This window comes from Artemia sp. Qi Xiang Cuo, chromosome 9, assembly GCF_049724085.1.
Source record: "Artemia sp. Qi Xiang Cuo chromosome 9, ASM4972408v1, whole genome shotgun sequence".
NCBI classification, from domain to species: Eukaryota; Metazoa; Arthropoda; class Branchiopoda; order Anostraca; family Artemiidae; genus Artemia; species Artemia sp. Qi Xiang Cuo.
This window is the reverse complement of record NC_142802.1, coordinates 46491726-46516193: the sequence shown is the minus strand read 5'-3', so window position 1 is coordinate 46516193 and position 24468 is coordinate 46491726. Positions and strand designations below refer to the sequence as shown.

At 37.2% G+C, this 24468-nt stretch overlaps 2 protein-coding genes across 3 annotated transcripts in view; one reads left to right on the top strand and one right to left on the bottom strand.

Moving 5' to 3' along the window:
• The window catches only part of Scamp (secretory carrier membrane protein), a 79970-nt gene that overhangs the window by 18324 nt on the left and 37178 nt on the right, over window positions 1–24468 (bottom strand). For both annotated transcript variants that reach the window (XM_089094630.1, XM_089094629.1), the window contains exon 4: window positions 4849–4930. In XM_089094630.1, the coding sequence (XP_088950756.1) occupies window positions 4849–4930 (82 nt within the window). The remainder of the gene's footprint in view (window positions 1–4848; window positions 4931–24468) is intronic.
• LOC148948722 (uncharacterized) overlaps window positions 5983–24468 on the top strand; it is a 28886-nt gene continuing 10400 nt past the window's right edge. Inside the window, exon 1 of the mRNA XM_089094068.1 lies at window positions 5983–6114. Coding sequence (XP_088950194.1) covers window positions 5986–6114 — 129 coding nt within the window. The 5' untranslated portion in view covers window positions 5983–5985. The remainder of the gene's footprint in view (window positions 6115–24468) is intronic.

The window sequence follows — 24468 nt, the reverse complement described above, 5'->3', positions numbered from 1 at the left end:
GAATAATTTTTGTACAGCACTTATACGTGCACTACGGGGACCACGCCATTCGGGAATACCTTAAGCATGGACTTACATCGCAGGGCTGAGCTTTGACTGTTTACCTTACTATTTCCTGATCAAGCAGAGTAATCCACAGCCGCTGCCCTTTTTCTGCTTGAGGACACGAAATGAAATGTGTCACACCCACAAAGCGCACGAGGAAGGCAGATCAAGAAAGTTGAACCGTTTGGTAATTCCAACAAAACTGATGATAAGCTATCGCAGGAACTGAATATGTTTATATATCTTTAAGGAATCTGAAAGTAAACTTCCACTGATAAAGAAACCGATTTAAGAGGCTCTCATTCTATTATAATGACGCTTGAAGAAAGTAGTTATTAGGGAACCATATTATAAAGCTCTCACTGTTTATAAGTTTGTTCAGTAAAGCTTTTGAAAATTTTCGCATCGAATAGAACGAAAATTTATACTCTTTTCACAAAAATTGGAGATTTACCACCAAATTGGAAAATCTTAACAGGGGATTAAGCGTCTTAAGCAACAACTTGCCACATTGTCCTGATAATTGAAAGTTTTCAAGGATTCCCAGGCATGCTCAAAAACCCACAAATTCTCGAAATAGGACGCAGAAATGGTGCCGGTTCAATGGTAGTCTTTGTATAGTGAAAAATATGATGATAGGTTAACCATCTTGCAAGAGCATGCAAAATGTTCCACTGAAGTTGATCGATATTCTCCTGTTCAATACGTATAGGTGAAACTGTCAAATTAAATTACATCTCCTTCGATCAAGCTGTGGAATCCATTTTTATTTTAGATTCAAAGATGAATGGAATGACGGGGATTACTCTGAATGAGCTGGGACTGGGGAAGAGTACTTTGACACTTGTGCTTCTCGTAAATCAGTAAATCAGTTTCTTCATACCAGAGAATCTTTTTATATGACCAATAGCACTCATGAAGCTTATCAAAATGTGAAGGTCAAAATATGAAGGAAACATCAACTCTCGGAAAAAAAGTTTGAGATTCAGCAACTATAGTTCAAGTAGCTTTTTACTATTTAAGAGTTTTTATGAATTTAAAGGAATTTTTGCCAATTAAGATTGATTTACAATGGAATGGGAGAAACGGGGATGTCGACTATATAGCAAAAAATTCGTTTTCAGTCTAGTCGATTACATCAGATTGCGAACTCAAGCTTTCTGCTAATTGCTGATCAACTCGAACCTTATAAATCAAAATTTCTCTGGCGTGGCTTTGTCTATAAGAAAAACAATATAAAAAAGATAAAATTAATTAACTTTAATGTTAACCATGGAAAGGCACGAGCCTGAGAAAAATTGCCTGAATTTGAAATAAACGGGAAAGGAAACTCCAAAACGTCAAGCGATCTTAATAATTAAAAAAATAAAATCAGACTATTAGATTCGGCATATCAGAGAACCCCACTAAAGAGGTTTCAGGCTCCTATCTACAAAAATGTGGAATTTTGTGCTTTTTACCAGAAGAAAGATCACGGATGCGTGCTTACTTTTTTCCCAGGGGGAATTGAAGCGAACTAATGGCCCTAGAAGATTGGGAGAGGGCTCATTCGAACGGATATCAAAATTTCTAGTGTTCTTTTTAAATAATCAAAAGATTAGAGGGTAACTAGCCCCCCTACCACACATCCGATCAAAATTTTGAGATAGACATTTGATTCAGCCGTTTGATGAGATAGCCTGGCATGACTTGAAAAACGGTCAAAATTTAACAAAACAAAAGAAAACAAGTTTTTCAACTGAAAATAAGGAGCAACATTAAAACTTAAAACGAACAAAAATTATTCCGTACACAGTGGCCGTTCTGGCCTGTCTTCCGTCCGGAGTACAATCTTGATTAGTCCCCCCCCCCTCCCTGTCTCCCCAAAAATTTCAGGCCAAATTTTAACAAAATTTATATCTATAAACAAAGTTTTCATTTATTAACAAAATTTGAATACAAAATACCACAAAAAACATTGAAACTGACTAAATTTGGTTTACTTACTTTTATTTCCAAGGAATGGTGATGAAGATACGGAAAAAATGAACTCGGATTGAATTTGCTTATATGTACAGCCAACTGCGCTCTCTACTTTATTTCAATAAAAATAAACTTCAGAAACTGCAAAATGATTAATTATAACAGTTTGAATATTTATTTGAAATTTTACGCCGGGGGAAAGCTCCTCTCTGCCCCCCCCCTAAAACCGCCTTTCTTCGCATACGAGGGAATCTACTACTCCCTCAACCCTCGTTCTTTACGCTAAAGTTTGTTTCTTTGTCATCTTAAAGAAGACTACTCAAACACAAGGGCAGCTCAATTTGAATTAGAACTATTTTAAAGAACTTAAATACTTTACCGTAAAGAGCAAGGGTTGAGGAGGGGATAGCTACCCTGTTATATGGAATTATTTCCGTCTAATTTAAGTTTTAATGTTGCTCCTTATTTTCAGATAAAAAAGCATGTTTTTTTATTTAATTACATCAAACGAAAGTTTTAATTGCCTTTATATTGGCACAGGACTTTTACACTACCCTGTTTTTTTACTCTCAGCAGTTGTTTCAACAACGACTATTGCTGTTATTTTGCCAAAATATAAACAGTAACTATCAGTAACAAAATATAAACAGTAACTTCATTGACTTAAGAAGTTACTTGAAAAGAGGATTAAGCCTTCTAAAGTCGGCAACGAAATTGTCGTGAGTAGCAAATATTTCTCTTGTCAGAACATCTACGTGATGTCTGGATAAGAAAGCCTTACAAGGAATAATGCACTTATTCCTAAAAAAACATCTGCTGCATTGCAGCAGAAAATACCTATTCAAACTAATTCCATACCAAAAATGCAAATGTTTATCAATTTAAGTTTCTATTTCTTAAAAAAAAAAACATCATTGTGAGTGCGATTTGAAGCCTTATCCAAAGTAAAACTGACACCCTTGGCTAAAATTACAACTACTCCAGACAAGGGTATTTTCCTTAGCAAAGCCCACTTAGACACCCCCCCCCATCATCTCCAAATCCTGTATCCACCGCTGTTTTTAAGTTATATTGGTCCACTGCAACAAAAAGAAATAGTATTGCTAGCAGAAGCACATGCAAAAAATATTTTTTATAGGAAATGTTCAAGGTGATAGAAATTTATGAAGCAGAGCCCTCCCCCCCCCCTCCACTTGAATTTTCTGAATTTGCGTTACTGGACTTCAAATCTATCTGAAGTAATTATATTCCAGTGGGTTTTCTACCGTACTCAATTTATATTTAAATTCTATTTTCCTAGGAAATGAACACCTGCCGTAAATTTGAACTACTTTCAGTACCTTTTTTAAAACTAAGCTATCGCTAGCTAAACCGAAGTACGCTCAGTATGCACGTATTACACTACCCCAAATCACGAGAAAAAGAGAAGTGACGTAAATTAATACAAGTACACAGGCAAGAGTCTGTCATATTCCCACTGCTTCTTCTTGAGAGGGAGGAGGGGAAGGTTTTGGAGCCTACTCGCCAAACTTCTTTGCGACTGATATGCATGTGCAGAAGGAATACTTTTACCGGTTATTGTGACCAATTATTGGCACCAATTATTTGTCAGTAATTTTTTCCGTTTTTAGCTTTTGCCTATCATTACTGCCAAGCTCTGAAAGGTACCCTGTTAAAATTCTCATTTTTATTCTCTAAGCATCAATAAATTCATGAACCGTGAGGGTTAAACAAAGAGTTTTAACGAAGCAGAATCGCTAGAAAAAAAAATCGAATTAATAAAAATTCATTTCAACAATGGACCTGCCATTGTTGAAAACACTTGACTGAAGTCTCGTTTTAAAGCACCATAATTCTCGCGTCTGATAGCTATATTTTACACATGTCTTTTGAAGCGGCAAGAGTAAACAAATTTATTTTAAGTTAATAATACCGCATAATATAATCCATTCTGTCATAACAAAAAGTATAATTTTACCTAAATTAGCAAGTAATAAATACCGTAATTAGGTTTTTATATACACCTTTGCAGAGCAGATTTCATTCAAGTTTAAGTTTAAATGGTGGAGATACATGCTATTCTCAATCAAATAAGTCTAGTTTACCAAATAGAGGAATAGAAACTACCTGTTTGTAATAAAAGTTAGAATCAAATCCAGGACCTCAAAAAATTGCGTTCCCCAGATCAACCAGAACCTCTGAAATAGACTGTTTACATTAGTGAACGGATTAAACTGCTACGTTTTCACGCAGAAACCACCGTTTTATGTAATCAGTGAAATTTCATCTGTTTTTTTTTTTGCTTCAAGTTTATGCGTCATAACGGTACAATGGCTGCGTCAAAATATTTCTACTGAACCCAGAAAATGCCATCTTCATTTTGAATTAAAGCCTTTCATGAACCATTCAATGGAAATAACTGAGAAACTAATCATATTTGTTAGAAATCGCCCATTAACGTATGAAAACACATATAGGGGCAATTCAATGAAACATTTAACCCTCAAGGCCTTGAGGGACATTCTCAGGGAGATGAACATAGAATATAAGAATTATATTATTATTCTTAGCTAGCCTAGGCTAATGGAGGCTACCTTTTTGAATATATTTTCTTAGGTTAGAACTTGATTTAGCCTATTTCTATGCTATTTTTATAATTCATACTAGTCTTCGTACTTCAACGGCTGCTATGAACCGTTTCTGTGCAAACATTTTTGCGACTTTTCTGTATCAGTTCTCCAGTTTTTGTGCATAAAAAAATCACATGAGCATGAACCAAGGTTAGGGGGATAATTTATAGAGGGCAATGAATTTTCCCCTTTGCTTTTCTTTCATGCTCACCGTTTGGGGTCGTAGCATTTCTCAATGCTTCTTCTCTCCTTGCTAGTTCCTGAGCTTTCCTTTCCAGTTCTTCTTGTCGTTTCTAGAAATAAAAGAGCAGTCGTAAACAGTGTAATTTTTTTTTGTATAGCTTTTGTCTTTTCTTTTTTTTGTATAGCGTTTGTGCTTTTCTCATCCTTTTATGATATTTTCTAGTATGTTATAAGTGCTTAACCAGAGCGAATCTGTGAATTTTGTTGGGGGGGGGGGTGTCCACAAAAAAACTTAAAAATCGCATCGAAAATTTATTTATATGCATTTTCGATGCGTTTTTACGAGCCGTACACAAATTTCGGGAGGCGCGGTTCAAAACCGACAACCCCTCTGGACACGGCCTTGCTACTCAATCTAGTTTTTTTCTCTCTCTCTTTTTCCCCAGTTGATAAAGACTTGTGAATGTAAAGCCTAGATATTCTCAGTATCATCAGTTTACGTATCATTGTTTTATGAATGTTCACTGTCATACTTAAAAGTATAAAACTTAAAAGTATAAAACCATTATTGTGTTTTTATATCATTGAAAAAAAAAGAGCCGTCAAGTTTAGGCACTTAAATTTGAGCAGTCGATCAGAAAAAAAAAAACGAAAAAGAACTTATTTAATAAAAAAAAAATCCAATTCATTAATAAAGCTTCTTTAATCTTTTTGTGCAACCAATAGCCATAGAAAATTAAATCCTGTTAGTATTTGCCAAAGCTGATTAGTAAAATTACATATATACGAAAACGGTAAAACAGCAGTAGATCCTAGCAACAAATAGGAATTTACAAGAAAGAAATTTCGTCCCCAAGACTTTTCATAGAACAATGCGCAAATGTTATGAAAATTACTATTTCTTTAACGTTAAGAGGGACTTCTATACAAAATCAGATAGAAACACCACTAATTAAAAAAATAAAAATAAAATAAAATCATCGTAGTTCCTTAGCACATCAAGCAATGATCAACTGTTCGGGATTTAATTTACAGACTTTATTTAGCAAAAAAAAAAGAAAAAAGAAAATGCAACGCTAGTCTTTTTTTCTTGCAAGCTGTAAAACTTAATTGTCCGAACCATAATCAATTTTGTTCGGTCTCCTAACAACTTCAGATACAAAATATGAAACTTCAAAAACTGTTGTGTGTTCTCTTTCTTGTTTTGGAACAAGTTTTTGCAAAACAGATCAAATGGTCGTCTTCAGCACAAAATGGAATCAGCTATGAACTTAGAAATTTCAGATGCAGGAAGGTGAGTGAAGCTTTTTTAATTAACATTCACTTTAAATTTCAGCCCAAAAACTGACTAAAAGAAGCAATTGAGCAGAGATTATAGCCCGTTGGAGAACTTGCAAAATCAAGTATCGGGGGCGTGAACTTCTGACGATATTCGTGCTCCCTCCCGTCTGTCGCTTCAAGAGCTTTGATACGACAGCTACATCAATATCAAACAGTTCGTGGTAATGAACTGTAAGTACGGAGCGACCCGGCTCAATAGTAACCGAAACTCTAAAACCGGAATTTTGATACCAATAGATACATCAAAAGAATAGGAATCTTTTACGTGATTACATGAGAGGATATTTCCATGGAGGAACTTTTCATGGGGGAAGGGACATTGCTATGAAAGGGGTGCCGGATTTCCAAGCATTATTTAAAAAAACGATCAGAATTAAATAAAAAAAAGTTTTCAACTGGAAAACTTTTCAACTGAAATCTTTTCAACATCAAAACTTAAAACGAACAGAAACTATTATGTATATGATTGGGTTCGCCCCCTAGTCAATACCTCGCTCTTTAAGCTAAAGTTTTTTTTGTGTACTTTCATAAGAGCTATTTATTCTAATTAACGGCCTTTGTGATTAAGGGGTCTTTCTTAAAGAATTTGGAAAAAATTCTAACTTTTGCGTAAAGAGCGAGGTATTGGGTGGGGGGAGGAACCCCCTAATATACGTAGTAAAAATATACGAATATGGAAGTTCATTACGTAAGTTAATTCGTAAGTTGCGTATATTTATTACTAATAAAAACGTTCGTAAATAAAATTAAACAACTTTCGAGAAAGCCATTTAGCCAAAAAAAGTTAAATTAATATGCAAATTTCGTTTTAATTGTTCATGTACGGTGAGCCAAAATCAAAACCTGCATTAACTTAAAAACGTTCAGAAACTAAATAAAAAAAACAAGTTTTTTTAAGGGAAAGTAAGGAGCGACATTAAAACTTGAAACGAACAGAAATTATTCCGTATATGAAAGGGGCTGTCCCCTCCTCAACGCCTCGCTCTTTATGCTAAAGTTTGACTCTGTCTCACAACTTTATTTTTAAAACAATAAAAAACTTTAGCGTAAAGATCGAGGCGTTGAGGAGGGTACAGCCCCTTTCATATACGTAATAATTTCTGTTCGTCTTAAGTTTTAATGTCGCTCCTCTGTTAGTTAAAAACACTTATTTTTTTTGTTTATTTAATACATCAAAAGAATCGGACTCCTTCTCTGACTGTAAAAGTGTAAAACCTACTGCGTCATTGGCGCTTTACTGAAAACAAATTTTATTACAAATATTGTCTTTTGTACTTAATATTAAAAATAAACATTAAAATTATAGTAAAATTTTGAACTGATGAGCTTTCAGCAATTAATATCATTATGCATCAAATATTCAGTTTAATTTATTAGTTATTTCTAAAATTGTTCAAGACGAATATAGATTCGCTACAAACAAGAGTTTGGATACTGCCCCCTTCCTTAACTGTAATTAAAAAAAAAACAAGTTTTTTTAACTGAAAGTAAGGAGCGACATTAAAACTTAAAACGAACAGAAATTATTCCGTATATGAAAGGGGCTGTCCCCTCCTCAACGCCTCACTCTTTACGCTAAAGTTTTTTATTCTTTAAACAAATAAAGTTGTGAGACAGAGTCATACTTTAGCGTAAAGAGAGAAGCATTGAGGGACAGCCCCTTCCATATACAGAATTATTTCTGTTCGTTTTAAGTTTTAATGTCGCTCCTTACTTTCAGTTAAAAAAACTTGTTTTTTTTATTTAATTTCTGATCGTTTTTTAGTTAATGCAGCTTTTATTTTGGCTCACCGTCATTGAATAAATAAACAAAATTTGCATAAAAATTTTTCCTTTTCTTTTGCTAAATGGATGTCTCTAAATTTGGTAAGGACGTAATTTACAAATTAACTTACGTAACTAACTTCTATATTCGTATATTTTTCTTCTGGCAAAAAATACAAAGTTGCAGATTTTTGCAGATATGAACTTGAAACCTATGTAATAGGGTTTTCTGATACGCTGAATCTGACGGTGTGATTTTCATTAAAATTCTTTCACTTGTAGGGGATGTTTCCCCCCTCTTAAAAAAATCGGGTAAATTTTCTCAGGCTCGTAGCCTTTGATGAGTAATACTAAACTTAATAAAATTTATATATTTAGAATCATAAACACATTCTTTTGATACATTTATTGACATCAAAATTCCGTTTTTAAAAGTTTGATTACTATTGAGCCGTATCGCTTGTTTTTTTTATTGTTTTTTTTTTATTACGTATATGTTATTACGTATATGAGGGGGTTTCCCCCTTAGTCAATACCACGCTCTTTACGTTAAAAATTAAAAAAAAATTTTATTAACAAACCCCTGAATCACAAAGGCCGTTTAATTAGAATAGATAGCTCTTTTGAAAGCACTAAAAAAACTGTAGCGTAAAGAGAGAGGTATTGACTTGGGGGAGAACCCCCTCACATACGTTATAATTTCTGTTCGTGTTAGGTTCTAATGTTGCTTCTTACTTTCAGTTGAAAAAACTTGTTTTTTTTATTTAATTTCTGATCGTTTTTTAAATAATGCTTGGAAATCCGGCGCACCCTTCATAGAAATGTCCCTTACCCCAAAGAAAAATCCTCCACGGAAATATTCCCCAGATTAACCCCCTCCTCCAGCCCCCCCTCTAGAAAAAAAATCCTTCCTGAAAATGTCTGTATACTTCCCAATAACCAATAAATAATGCTGGCAAGTGCGGCGCCCCCTTCATGGCAATTTCTCTTCCCCCATGAAAACTTCCTTCATGGACAGATCCTCCAACATAACCCCCGACCCACCCCCCCCCCATTACCAGAACAAAAACCTCCTGAAAACTTCTGTATGCTTCCCAATAACCAATACTATATGTTAACATTGGGTAAAGTTCATAACTTTCAGCCCTCCTCCTGGGGGCTTCGAGGGATTAAGTCATCCTAAAAGACATAGTTATAATATTTTCGACCATGCTGATCAAAATGGTTATCTCAAAATTTTGATCGGGTGACTTTGGGAAAAAAATGAGCGTGGGAGGGGGCCTAGTTGCCCTTTATTTTTGTGTCACTTAAAAATGGCACTAGAAATTTTAATTTTAGTTCGAATGAGCCTCCCACGATATTCTAGGACAACTGTGTCGATACGCTCACCCCTGGGAAAAAAAACAACAAAAAACAAAAACACACGCACCCGTGATCTTTTTTCTCTCAAAAAATGCATAATTCCACATTTTTGCTGATAGGAGCTTGAAACCTATACGATACGGTTATCTGATACGCTGAATATGATGGTGTGATTTTCATTAAGGTTCTATAATTTTTAGGGGGTCTATCCTCCTTTTTTCGAAAATCAGCCACATTTTCTCAGGTGCCTAAATTTTGATGAATAGCACTAAACTTGATGAAACTTATATATTTGAAATCAGCATTGACATCTGGTTATTCTTGTTTTTCTATTGGTATCAAAATTCCTTCTTTTAGAGTTTCGGTTACCATTGAGCCGGGACGCTACTTACTTACAGATCATTATCGCAAACTGTTTAAAAAACCAAAAGCCTACTGCGTCATTGGCGCTTCACTGAAAACAAATTACATTACAAATATTTTCTTTTCCAGTTCTTACAGCATTAAAAATGAAAATAAAATTAAAGTAAAATAAATTCTTGAACTGATAGATCTTTCAAGAATTAATGTCATTATATATCAAATATTAAATCTGGCCTTGTTTATACTTTCCAAGACTGTTCAAGACGCATATGGTTTTCAGTAATCTTTCCATGCTCCGCCCGTATCCTCGTCCATCAACAATTCAGCGTATATTACCCTGGAACACGTATTTTGGCAAAAACTTTCTCAAAATGCCTTAGAAACCAACTCGAGACTTTGAAACCTACTTGTAAATTCTAAAAACATCAATAATAACATTACACTAGTAATTACCGATTTTTATATATGTATTGGAATACATTAATTTAAAATTAGATTCCTAAAATTTTTTGTTACAAAGGGGAAGCCAAGTTTCGCGTTCAAGAGAAATCTGACTTATCAACCCGTGAAAAAAGCTAATGTCACTTATGTTTCTAGGTTCTCTGGAGCACTTGCATCTTGGTCCGGCTTTGTATAACGGTTGAGATAGGGAATGATTGTACTGTATAAATGTATATATAGTCCTCTGAGGTTAGAAATAAGTTACTGAAGATTATGAATATGATCTTTGAAATAGGGGAAGTACCTCGCGATTTTAAGAAAACCCTAATTAAACCACTGTATAAGAACGGTGATAAGAGTGAGGGGGGTAATTATCAAGGCATTAATCTGGTCTCCGTAGGTAACAAATGACGGTGGCCGACGTTTACCCCCCCCCCGGAAAATACCCCCCTTCCGCGAAAAATATCTCCCCCCCAAAAACGCTGTGTAAAATGCGAGAACACAAGTTTTTTTTTGTTAGTTTCTTCGTTACTTTAGAAATAAATTTGCGCTATAGATTTGCACATTAGGGGGGGGGGGGTAAGCATAACGGGTCTGCATGCAAAATGTGTTTGGTACAATTAGATAGACAAATAAGTGTATTTTAAAGCCAAATATATGGCCATAAACACAGTAAAATAACATAAATGAATATAGTGAATGGATGGGTGTTTGACCCCCCACCCAAAAATGCCCTCCCCCCACAAAAAATACCCCCCCCCCTCCTTCGGAAAGTAACCTCCTTGGAAAATACCCTCCCCCCTGTGGAAAATAAGGTTTCTGAATTTGAAACTTTTATTTGAGTTTTTTTTATAGTTTTAGTCAGTTTTTTTTTATAGTTGAAGTCAGAAAACAATTATTTATCGGTATATGGCAACTAAAAAATTGAATAGAAATAGCGAGTCATCTATAAACATGGTTAACTAAAAAAAACAAAAAAACATCCTAGAATAAAGTAAATGTAGTGTTTCGTTGCAGTGTTTTTTGAACAAACATCAGTGCCGACCCGGAAGCATTACGGTTTCTGTCAAAGTGAAATTTATGCCACCTGGGACTAAACAAGCCGAAGATTTTGAGCCTTTGCTTTGTTTGAGAATTCAGAAAAGTATTACTAATTATTGCAGATTTGAAGTGGTTTGAATCTGAGTGAGGGCAGAAAAAGTTATTATTTAAAGGTTTTGTTTATGTAAAACAGAAAACTTTGGCCGGTGGAGTAGTGAGCTATGAGTGTGCTAGGCGTCACCTCAATGAAAGTGATCAGGGCAAAAGTTAAAGTGCTTGATGAAAGTCTGGTAGGGGAGTTGCATGACCACACTCACCCCCCCCCCCCAATCCAGAAGCTGAAGAGGCTCTTATTGCTCGTCATAAAATTAAAAACGAGCAAAAGAAGCTTCTGACCCTGCCTCTCAAATTGTTTCAACTGTTGTGGGAGGCTTGAATGACCTTGTTGTCGCCAGGCTTCCTGCGGTCAGGTCCCTCAGTCGAAAAGTTAGGGCAGTTAGGCAGTCCATTAGCACTCCAACTCCCCGACCAGGCTGTCGGGCCAACATCAACATCCCTAATCATCATCTAAAACTTGACAACGGTGAGAATTTTCTGCTTTTTGATAGTGGTGTAGGAGATTCTTAGCCATTGCTCATTTTTGAAATGCGAGGAAACTTTGAAAATACTCTGTAGATATGATAATTGGTTTGTAGATGGTACCTTTAAGATTGTCCCTCCCTTGTTTTATCAACTCTACACAATCCATTCTCTTGTTGAAAGTAACACTGTCCCTTACCTTTACGCCCTTCTCCCCAATAAGTCTAAGGCCACCTACACTCGGGTCCTAGAAGAGATCAGTATCCTGGATCTCAACCTTTTCCCTAAATCAGTGATGGTACACTTCTAAACTGCATCAATCAACGCGTTAAAGTTGATGTTTCCAGCAGCAGAAATAAAAGGATGTTTTTCCACTTGTGTCAGAATGTATATAGAAAAGTTCAGAAACTTGGGCTCAAGGAACGATACAGAAGCGATCCTGACTTTTCTCTGCGGGTCCGAATGATACCAGCTTCGGCATTTGTCCCTATTAACAATGTCGAGACAGTTTTCGAAGATCTCCAGGAAGAGCTTGGCAACAATTTTGTCGAATTGACGGACTACTTTGAAGACATTTACATAGGTCGTGTAAGAAGGGGTTAAAGGGTCATCCCCCCCCCATTTCGTCAGTGCTTCTGGAATACACAAGATCGATGCACTCGAAAGCCTTCTCCGAACTAACAATTCGGTGGAAGGCTGGCACTCTCGGATGCAAGGTTCCATTAACTGCCACCATCCAAACTTGGGGTAATTCTTGGAGATTCTCAAACGGGAACAGGGCTTCACGAGTGCTCTTGGTACTCAGATTGAAGCTGGACTCCCTCCTGACCCTTCCAAGAAAATGCATGTGGACCTTAATCTTCGGATTTCAACCATTTTACAGACTTATGACCCCCAAACCCCTTGTATTTTTTATAGGCGACAGCCTACAACATTAGTTGATAAATCTTTTATTTTGGTACAACATCTGATATTTAGGTCTTGGCTGTACTATGTGTTGTTTAAATCATTAAAAAAAAAATTAAAAGAATACAAAATGAAATAAAATTATTACTATTTTTCTCTTTCTTCTCCGCCCCATTTTCTCCTCTTTTCTTCTCTATATTTTTCTTATTTGCATGTTTATTAAGGGTTTTTGAATTTTTAGTTTGCAATAACGCCCAGTATTTATTTTTTAGCTAGACTATGTGTTCTTTAAATTATTAAAAAGAAAAACAAACAAAAAAAAATACAAAGCAGACAAAATGAAATAAAATGCGTACTCTTTTTCTCTCTCTCCCCCTCCCCACTTTCTCCTCTCTATTTTTCTCGTTTGCATGATTATTAAGGGTTTTTGAATTTTAATTTTGCAGGTTCTAACAGGAAATTCTATTTAATAGGCTTTTCAGTTTTCAGTTTGTCTTTATCGGTTGTAGGCTTTATTTTCATCGTATGTGTCTTGCTAGTTATGGTGGTGGGCCTTCCCTTGTACTTTTGATTTGGAAGTTATGCTGGATAATGCGTATTTTGTTAAATAATACGTATATACTTTGCAAAACAAACGAAATCAAAAGTACTTTCAGCGTCGCCTCAACGCGGCGGGGAAGTGACAACAGGAGTAGTATCCATTTTTTGAATTCGCGGCCTTTACGTTCCTTCCGGTTTTTCTGGTAATTCTATTCTACAGGGGCATTACACCCTTTCAAAGAGATTTACGCAATTTCTAGTTCAAGGTATATACATGTTTTTTTTTACCATCTATTGAATTTGAGGACGCCCCCGTACCAAACAGGTTGGGTATAATCTGTTTTGGTTCAAGTTTTTCTGACACAATTAACTGAATTTCTATTTCATGATATACAAGTTTTTTTTAGGTTAAATCCGTGGTCATTCATCTGTAAGTTGATTAGTAGGTTTATAATACCTATTGCGAGTTTTTTTTTTTAAACTTGGCTAATAGGTTGTTAAACCTATTACTACGAAAGCTACGTGCAGTCCATTTTTGGAACTAGAAGCAAGAGTTTGTGATGCTATCAGACAGATTTCGTTTCATGGGTTCATTAATAGAACAAGTAATTATTTTGAAATGGGTCATTACTTCTTTAGTTTACGAGATTTGCGAATTTTTTGCGGAAAGATATTTGCGTAAAGGTATTGCGATGGTTAAGAATGCCTCACGGGTAATTAAAGAATGGGATGCTTGCATCAACAATACAAAGAATATGCTCAGATACTTAATAGATTTGACGCTTACAAGAGACATTGCTAGAAGGTATTCAATAGCTTAACTGAAAAGTAACGATAGAATGACATTGTGACTTGACCTAGCTTTACCTCGCCGATGTGGTCTGTATAATACATAAGTAACGTTTGAAAAGTATTGTCAATTTAAAAAGAAAGGGCTGAAAAGTGTTTTGAGGGGGAGAGGTTGCATGGAGGGTTGAGGGGCACGAGGGTTCAGGTACCGGGGAGCCAGGTGCCCGGGGGGGGTGGCTCGCCCGAAGTTCCCTTCCCAGGGGGATGCCGGGGCCAGGGGGGTGAGTTTAATGGGAATTGAGTTCCACGAGAGTAGTGCTTTTGTCGTGGTTTAGCCGTGAGGTCCCTTACCACAACCCCAAAGGGCCCCGATCCCCCCACCCCAACCCCGAAGGAACCCCCCGTCCTCAAATGTTCTATAGGCTCCCAAATGGGTCATCGCCCAACTTTTAACTTTTATATTCTCTTGATTTTCAAAGTTTCTTTTGAAGGACTCAGTTGGTTTAAGCCCGCGTGATTTTTTTCTTTACATGGCGTTCGTTCAAAAAATCAAGACTTTAAGTTAAATAAATAATTACTATATTTTTCCGTTCAATTGAAAGCGAGGATTTATGTTAAATAAATAATTGTTATACCTTTTAAAATGACTTCACGGGGTTTGAGGGGGCTCTGTTGTTTTAAGCCGTTTGATTTTTTCTTTACATGGTGTTCGTTCAAAAAGCAAGGATATTCCGTGTGATTTTTTTTGGGAAGTTTAATGAATTTATTAGTTACCGAGAGTTCAATGACTCCTCCCCTCAATGACTTCCAGGGGTTTTATGACTCCTCCTCACAATGAATTCAGATGGTTTTAGGACTCATCCCCCTAGTCATAACTCCATTCAACCTTGAGCGAGGACATAAAAGTTTGATGAAGTATTTTTCTGCTTAACAACTACATTAATAACTTCCAAGATGATAGGACTTATTTTTTAATTTAATTGGGGATGAAAAGTCAAAGTCTAACATAAATAACAAGGTGTTTCGGAGGGGGTAGCTAACTTCATATACGGGATAATTTCCATTCGTCTTAGTTTTTTTACCGATACTCCTTATTTCTAGTTGAAAATTCTTATTTTTTAATTTATTTATGAAATAAAAGTAAAAGTAAAATATAAGGAACAAAGTGTTTCGGAGGGGGGTAGCTAAACTTATATAAGGGATAAGGTTCAGTCGTATTATATATTAGAGAGGTGAAATCTGTAGAGAAGAAATTGCTTATTTTTTAATGTAAGGGGTCATTAAAAGTCAAAGTCTACCATAAAGTAAAAGGAAGATCGGAGGGGGTAGATAGCCTAATACATGTAGCAATGTCCATTCGTCCTAGCTTTTAAATTTGCTCCAAAATTAGAGTAAAAACAGCCTATTTTTTTAATTTAATTGAGAATGAAAAGTCAAAGTGCCAGAATGGTTGAAATCCACTAGCTCAGTATTGGGGTCTTAGCTGTTAAATAAATAATTGTTATACCTTTTAAAATGACTTCACGGGGTTTGAGGGGGCTCTGTTGTTTTAAGCCTTTTGATTTTTTCTTTACATGGTTTTCGTTCAAAAAGCGAGGATATTCCGTGTGATTATTTTGGGGAGTTTTATAAATTTATTAGTTACCGAGATTTCAATGACTCCTCCCCTATAGGACTTACTGGGGTTTTACTACTCCTCCTCACAATGAAGTTAGATTATTTGAGGGTACGCCACAATCTCAGTAGCACCATACATCATTGAGCATAGATACAAAATTTCTATTTAGTATTTTTCCGATTAGATGATCCATAACTAGATCCCAAGATGATAGTACTTATTTTTTAATTTAATTGTGCATGAAAGGTCAAAGTCTAACATAAAGAACAAGGTATTTCGGAGGGGTAGCTAACTTCATATACGGGATCATTTCCATTCGTCTTAGTTTTTAAAGATGCTCCTTATTTCTAGTTGAAAATGCTTATTTTTTTAATTTAATTGGGAATGAAAAGTCGAAGTCTAACATAAAGAACAATGTATTTCGGAGGGGGTATCTCAATTCATATAAGGGATGATGTACATTCGTCTTAGTTTTTAACGATGCTCCTTATTTCTAGTTGAAAATGCTTATTTTTTAATTTAATTGGGAATGAAAAGTCAAAGTCTAACATAAAGAACAAGGTATTTCGGAGGGGGTAGCTAACTTCATCTCCGGGATAATTTCCATTCGTCTTAGTTTTTAACGATGCTCCTTATTTCTAGTTGAAAATGCTTATTTTTTTAATTTAATTGGGAATGAAAAGTCAAAGTGCCAGAATGGTTGAAATCCACTAGCTCAGTATTGGGGTCTTAGCTGTTAAATAAATAATTGTTATACCTTTTAAAATGACTTCACGGGGTTTGAGGGGGCTCTGTTGTTTTAAGCCGTTTGATTTTTTCTTTACATGGTGTTCGTTCAAAAAGCGAGGATATTCCGTGTGATATTTTTGGGAAGTTTAATGAATTTATTAGTTACCGAGAGTTCAATGACTCCTCCCCTCAATGACTTTCAGGGGTTTTATGACTCCTCCTCACAATGAATTCAGATGGTCTTAGGACTCATCCCCCTAGCCATAACTCCATTCAACCTTGAGCGAAGATATAAAAGTTTGATTAAGTATTTTTCTGCTTAACAACTACATTAATAACTTACAAGATGATATGACTTATTTTTTAATTTAATTGGGAATGAAAAGTCAAAGTCTAAAATAAAGAACAATGTATTTCGGAGGGGGTAGCTAACTTCATATACGGGCTGATTTCCATTCGTCTTAGTTTTTAACGATGCTCCTTATTTCTAGTTGAAAATGCTTATTTTTTAATTTAATTGGGAATGAAAAGTCAAAGTCTAACATAAAGAACAAGGTATTTCGGAGGGGGTAGATCACTTCATATACGGGATAATTTAAATTCGTCTTAGTTTTTAACGATGATCATTATTTCTAGTTGAAAATGCTTATTTTTTAATTTAAATGGGAATGAAAAGTAAAAGTCTAACTTAAAGAACAAGGGTTTTCGTTGGGGGTAGCTAACTTCATCTACGGGATAATTTCCATTCGTCTTAGTTTTTAACGATGCTCCTTATTTCTAGTTGAAAATGCTTATTTTTTAATTTAATTGGGAATGAAAAGTCAAAGTGCCAGAATGGTTGAAATCCACTAGCTCAGTATTGGGGTCTTAGTCCACCAGCCTGAATGGTGAAAATCCACTGGCTCAGTATTGAGGTCTCAGTCCTTCAGCCTGAATGGTTGAAATTCACTAGCTCAGAATTGGGGTCTCAGTCCACCAGCCTGAATGGTCGAAATTCACTAGCTCAGAATTGTGGTCTCAGTCCACCAGCCTGCATGGTTGAAATACACTAGCTCAGACTTGAGGTCTTAGTCAGTGTTCAAATTGGAGCATTGGGGTCGGACTCTCTGGGCTTTATGTGTCAAGGCCTGAACGCTAAGCAATGGACACGAGCTCGATTGGGACCCAATTGTGAAAACAGAAAACAAAAAACAAAAAATATATTGTTGATATGTGTGTAGAGCATGGCATGGTTACCTCTGGGGCAACAGTCGTACCGGTTAATTTTTTATTGCTCAGTTTATTAGGGCCACTGAGTGTTTTTAAGTTTTTTCATGGTTGAAGGGGAACAAATCTAAGGATCAGTGTATCTGGCCCTTGACAAGCTTTTTTAACCAGTGTACCGTTTATCTGATGTTATACAATTAGATTAGACCCTGAATAGATACTATTGGGAAAGTTATTGGAGACGCTGGGCATCCTTGAACAAGTGCTAAATTGAGAGAGGAATTTAGGGCAATATTTGGGGGCACCCACCCGCCCAGAGTCTCCGGCAGGTTACCAAAAAATTTAAAAAACACACAGAGACTACATACACAAAGAGACTAATCACACACAGAGAGTACAAACACACAGAAACGACACATAGAGACGACACATGCACAGAGACGATAAACACACACAGAGAGATGAGACAAACACACAGAAATGACAAACATACATAGAGAGGACATACACAAAGATACGTCACACACACACACACACACAGATAAAACACTCACATAGAGACGCCACAGAAATATACACAGCACACACATAGAGACAACACACAGACAGACCACATCCACACAAAGACGACAAACACACACACAGAGACGACACACTCAAAGTGACGACTTACACATAGAGATGACACACACAGAGACGACAAACAAACAGAGAAGACACACATAGAGATACCAAAAACACACAGAGAAGACACACTCACATTTAAGACTTATACATAGAGACGACACACACAGAGAGACGACAAACACACAGAGACTACAGACACAAAGATACGAATCACACACAGAGAGGACAAACACACAGAAACGACATATAGAGACGACACATGGACAGAGACGATACACACACACAGAGTCAACACACACAGAGAGACGAGACACACACACAGAAATGACAAAACACACAGACAGTAGACCCACACATAGAGACGTCACACACAGACAGATACTAAACACACATAGAGACGACACACACAAAGAGACTACACACCCACAGATAGAGAAACAATACAAACACACAATTCACCCACACACAGAGAAGACACTCACACAGACAAGACTAAGACATAGAGAACACATACACAAAGACACGACACACACACAGAGACGACACAGAGAGAGATACGCCACACACACAGAGACGACACACTCAAAGAGACGACTTACACATAGAGACGACACACACACAGAGACGACAAACACACATAGACGGCAAACCTATAGATACGACACGCACACATATAAGAAAAACACACAGATACAACACACACACAGAGATGACACACACAAAGAGACGACACACGCACAGAGAGGACAAACACACAGAAACGACACACACACACAGAGACGACACACAGATAGAGACAACACAGACATAGAGATGACAGACACACAGATACAAAACACCCACAGAGACTACACACACACAAAGAGTCCACTCACACAAACAGAGGACAAACACACAGAGACGACACACACACACAGACGAATCACACACAGAGAGTACAAACACACAGAAACGACTCATAGAGAAGGCACATTCACAGAGACTATACAAACACACAGACTCAACACACACAGAGAGACCAGACACACACACACAGAAAAGAAACACACTCATAGATATGAAACACAAACAGAGAATTCACACACACACACAGATAAGACACCCACATAGGGACGACACACAAAGAGAGACAACACACACACACACAGAAACCATTCACAAAGATATTAACAAAACCCACAAACAGAAAATCCACACACAAAGACACTACACACTCAAAGTGACGACTTATACAAACAGACGATACACAAACAGAGAAGAAAAGCACACAGAAACGACACACACACAGACACAGAGAAGACACACACAGAGAGACAACACAGACACAGAGACTACACACACACAGAGACGACAACACATAGAGAGACGACACGCACACATAGACGACAAACACACAGAGACAACACCAACACACAGATACGAAACACCCACAGAGACGACACATGCACAGAGACGACACACACACACAGAGTCCACTCACACAGAGAGAAGGCAAACAAACAGAGACGACAGACACAAAGAGACGAATCACTGGCCTTTCCTTGGCACCTTTCCAAACGAGCGGGGATTCCCCACTGATTCCCACACATTGCAAAAAAAGTGACCAGCACGAAAACTCCACGTTTTCAACCAGACTGGTTTTTGACACGACACACAAACAGAGTCATAGTGAGAGAGATATCCAAAAAGTTGGGGCCCACAGAGACGACACATGCACAGAGACGACACACACACACAGAGTCCACTCACACAGAGAGAGGACAAACACACAGACACGACAGAAACAAAGAGACGAATCACTGGCCTTTCCTTGGCACCTTTTCAAACGAGCGGGGAGTCCCCACTGATTCCTACACATCGCAAAAAAGTGACCAGCACGAAAACTCCACGTTTTCAACCAGACTGGTTTTTGACACGACACACAAACAGAGTCATAGTGAGAGAGATATCCAAAGTTGGTTAATCTAGGTTCACTTAGAGTGGCGCGCCACTCTAAGTGAACCTAGATTAACGCAACTTTTTGGATATCTCGTTATCCAAAGGCAAGTGATTCGTCTCTTTGTGTCTGTCGTCTCTGTGTGTTTGTCCTCTCTCTGTGTGAGTGGACTCTGTGTGTGTGTGTCGTCTCTGTGTATGTGTCCTCTCTGTGGGTGTTTCGTATCGGTGTGTGTGTGTTGTCTCTGTGTGTGTGTCGTCTCTTTGTGCGCGTAGTATCTCTATGTGTTGTCGTCTCTGTTTCTGTGTAGTCTCTGTGTCTGTGTAGTCTCTGTGTCGTCTCTGTGTATATGTTTGTGTGTGTCTTTTCTTTGTGATTGTAGTATCTGTGTGTGTGTCGTAACTTTGTGTAATTCTTATATTTGTGTGTGTCGTCTCTGTGTGTGTGTGTTATCTGTGTGTGTGTTTGTGTCGTCTCTGTGTGTGTGTGTGTGTCGTCTCTGTGTGTGTGTTGTCTCTCTGTGTGTGTTGTTTCTATGTGTGTTTCGTATCTGTGTGTGTGTGACGTCTCTGTGTGTGTGTCATCTCTATGTGTGTTTGTTCTCTCTGTGTGTTTGTCGTCTCTGTGTCTGTGTTGTCTCTATGTGTGTGTATCCTCTCTGTGTGTGATTCGTCTCTTTGTGTCTGTCGTCTCTGTGTGTTTGTCGTCTGTGTGTGTGAGTGGACTCTGTGTGTGTGTCTCGTCTCTGTGGGTCTATTGTCACTTTGACTTTGTAATCTCTATGTCAGTGTGAGTGTCTGTTTGTGTGTGTCTTCTCTATATGTGTGTGTCGTTTCTGTGTGTTTGTCCTCTCTGTGCGTGTGTCGTCTCTTTGTTTGTTTGGTCTCTGTGTGTGTGTCTTCACTGTGTGTTGTTCGTCTCTGTTTGTGTGTCGTCTCTCTATGTGTGTCGTCTCTGTGTGTTTGTCGTCTCTATGTGTGTGTCATCTATATGTGTAAGTCGTCACTTTGAGTATGTCGTCTCTGTGTGTCTGTCATCTCTCTTTGTGTGTAGTCTCTGTGTGTTTGTAGTCTGTGTGTGTGTGTCGTCTCTATGTGTCAATCGTCACTTTGAGTGTGTTGTCTCTGAGTGTGTGTGTCGTCTCTGTGTGTTTGTGGTCTCTGTGTGTGTGTGTGTTGTCTCTTTGTGTGTGTTATATCTCTGTGTGTTTGTCGTCTGTCTGTGTGTGTCGTCTCTGTGTGTGTTTTGTCATTTCTGTGTGCGTGTCTCGTCTCTCTGTGTGTGTTGACTCTGTGTGTGTATATCGTCTCTGTGCATGTGTCGTCTCTATGTGTCGTGTCTGTGTGTTTGTCGTCTTTGTGTGTGTTTCGTCTCTTTTTTTCTGTCGTCTCTATGGGTTTGTAGTCTCTGTGTGTGTGTCTTCTCTCTTTGTAATTAGTAACAATGAGTTTGTCGTCTCTGTGTGTGTGTCGTCTCTGTATGTGTGTCGACTCTGTGTGTTTGTCGTCTCTGTGTGTGTCGTCTCTATGTGTAAGTCGTCACTTTGAGTGTGTCGTCTCTGTGTGTGTGTTTGTTGTCTCTGTGTGGATGTTGTCTCTCTCTGTGTGTGTGTTGTCTCTATGTGTGTTTCGTAACTGTGTGTGTGTGTGTGTGACGTCTCTTTGTGCCTGTCGTCTCTATGTGTGTGTGTCTTTTCTGTGTGTGTGTCTCATATCTCTGTGTGCGTTGACTCTGTGTGTTTGTATAGTCTCTATGCATGCGTCGTCTCTCTGTGTCGTTTATTCATGTTTTTCCTCTCTGTAGGTTATTAGTATATTTGTGTCTGTCGTCTCTGTGTGTTTTTTTAATTTTTGGGTCACCTGCCGGAGACTCTGTGCGGGTGGGTGCCCCCAAATATTGCCCTAAATTCCTCTCTCAATTTAGCACTTGTTCAAGGATGCCCAGCGTCTCCAATAACTTTCCCAATAGTATCTATTCATTGTCTCAGCTCAGTTTAGAAAATCTGAGCCAATTTCCACTTTTTCAAATTTAGGGTCACTTGCCTGAGACTCTGAGCAGGTGAGGTGGGCACCTCCAAAAATTTGTCCCAATTTCCACTCTCGCCTTAGAATTTATTCACGGATACCTAAAACCGTCAACGGTTAGACTGTTGCCCCTAGCGGTAACCATGCAATGCTCTACACACATATCAACAATATATTTTTTTGTTTTTTGTTTTCTATTTTCACAATGGGGTCCCAATCGAGCTCATGTCCATCGCTTAGCATTCAGGTCTTGACAAATAAAGCCCAGATAGTCGGACCCCAACGCTCCAATCTGAACACTGACTAAGACCCAAATTCTGAGCAAGTGAATTTCAACCATTCAGGCTGGTGGACTAAGACCCCAATTCTGAGCTAGTGAATTTCCACCATTCAGGCTGGTGGACTAAGACCCCAATTCTGATCCAGTGAATTTTGACCGTTGCGTTTGGTGGACTTGGACCCCAATACTGAGCTAGTGGATTTCCACCATTCAAGCTGGTGGACTAAGACCCGAATACTGAGCTAGTGGATTTCAACAAGTTTTGCACTTTGACTTTTGATTCCCAATTAAATTAAAAAAATAAGCATTTTCAACTAGAAATAAGGAGCATCGTTAAAAACTAAGACGAATGGAAATAATCCCGTAGATGAAGTTATCTACCCCCTCCGAAATACCTTGTTCTTTATTTTTGACTTTGACTTTTCATTACCAATTAAATTAAAAAATAAGCATTTTCAATTAGAAATAAGGAGCATCGTTAAAAACTAAGACGAATGGAAATTATCCCGTATATGAAGTTAGCTACCCCCTCCGAAATACCTTGTTCTTTATGTTAGACTTTAACTATTCATTCCCAATTAAATTAAAAAATAAGAATTTTCAATTAGAAATAAGGAGCATCGTTATAAAATAAGACGAATGGAAATTATCCCGTATATGATGTTAGCTACCCCCTCCGAATTACCTTGTTCTTTATGTTAGACTTTGACTTTTCATTCCCAATTAAATTAAAAAATAAGTCCTATCATCTTGGAAGTTATTAATGTAGTTGTTAAGGAGAAAAATACTTCATCAAACTTTTATGTCTTCGCTCAAGGTTGAAAGGAGTTATGGCTAGGGGGATGAGTCCTAAAACCATCTGAATTCATTGTGAGGAGGAGTCATAAAACCCCTGAAAGTCATTGAGGGAAGGAGTCATTGAACTCTCGGTAACTAATAAATTCATTAAACTTCCCAAAAAAATCACACGTAATATCCTCACTTTTTGAACGAATACCATGTAAAGAAAAAATCAAACGGCTTAAAAAAACAGAGCCCCCTCAAACCCCCGTAAAGTCATTTTAAAAGGTATAACAATTATTTATTTAACAGCTAAGACCCCAATACTGAGCTAGTGGATTTCAACCATTCTGGCACTTTGACTTTTCATTCCCAATTAAATTAAAAAAATAAGCATTTTCAACTAGAAATAAGGAGCATCGTTAAAAACTAAGACGAATGGATATTATCCCGTATATGAAGTTAGCTACCCCTCCGAATTAACTTGTTCTTTATGTTAGACTTTAGCTTTTGATTCCCAATTAAATTAAAAAATAAGCATTTTCAACTAGAAATAAGGAGCATCGTCAAAAACTAAGACGAATGGAAATTATCCCGTATATGAAGTTAGCTATCCCCTCCGAAATACCTTTTTATTTATTTTAGAATTTTAATTTTAATTCCAAATTAAATTTAAAAATAAGTATTTTGAACTAGAAATAAGGAGAATCGTTAAAAACTAAGACGAATGGAAATTATACCGTATATGACGTTAGCTACCCTCTCCGAAATATCTTGTTCTTTATTTTAGACTTTGATTTTTCATGCCCAATTAAATTAAAAAATAAGTTTTATCATCCTGGAAGTTATTAATGTAGTAGTTAAGCAGAAAAATACTTCATCAAACTTTTATATCTTCTCTCAAGGTTGAATGGAGTTATGGCTAGGGGGATGAGTCCTAAGACCATCTGAATTCATTGTGAGGAGGAGTCATAAAACCCCTGGAAGTCATTGAGGGGAGGAGTCATTGAACTCTCGGTAACTAATAAATTAATTAAACTTCCCAAAAAAAATCACACGGAATATCCTCGCTTTTTGAACGAACACCATGTAAAGAAAAAATCAAACGGCTTGAAACAACAGAGCCCCCTCAAACCCCGTGAAGTCATTTTAAAAGGTATAACAATTATTTATTTAACAGCTAAGACCCCAATACTGAGCTAATGGATTTCATCCATTCTGGAACTTTGACTTTTCATTTCCAATTAAATTAAAAAAAATGAGCATTTTCAACTAGAAATAAGGAGCATCGCTAAAAACTAAGACGAATGGAAATTACCCTG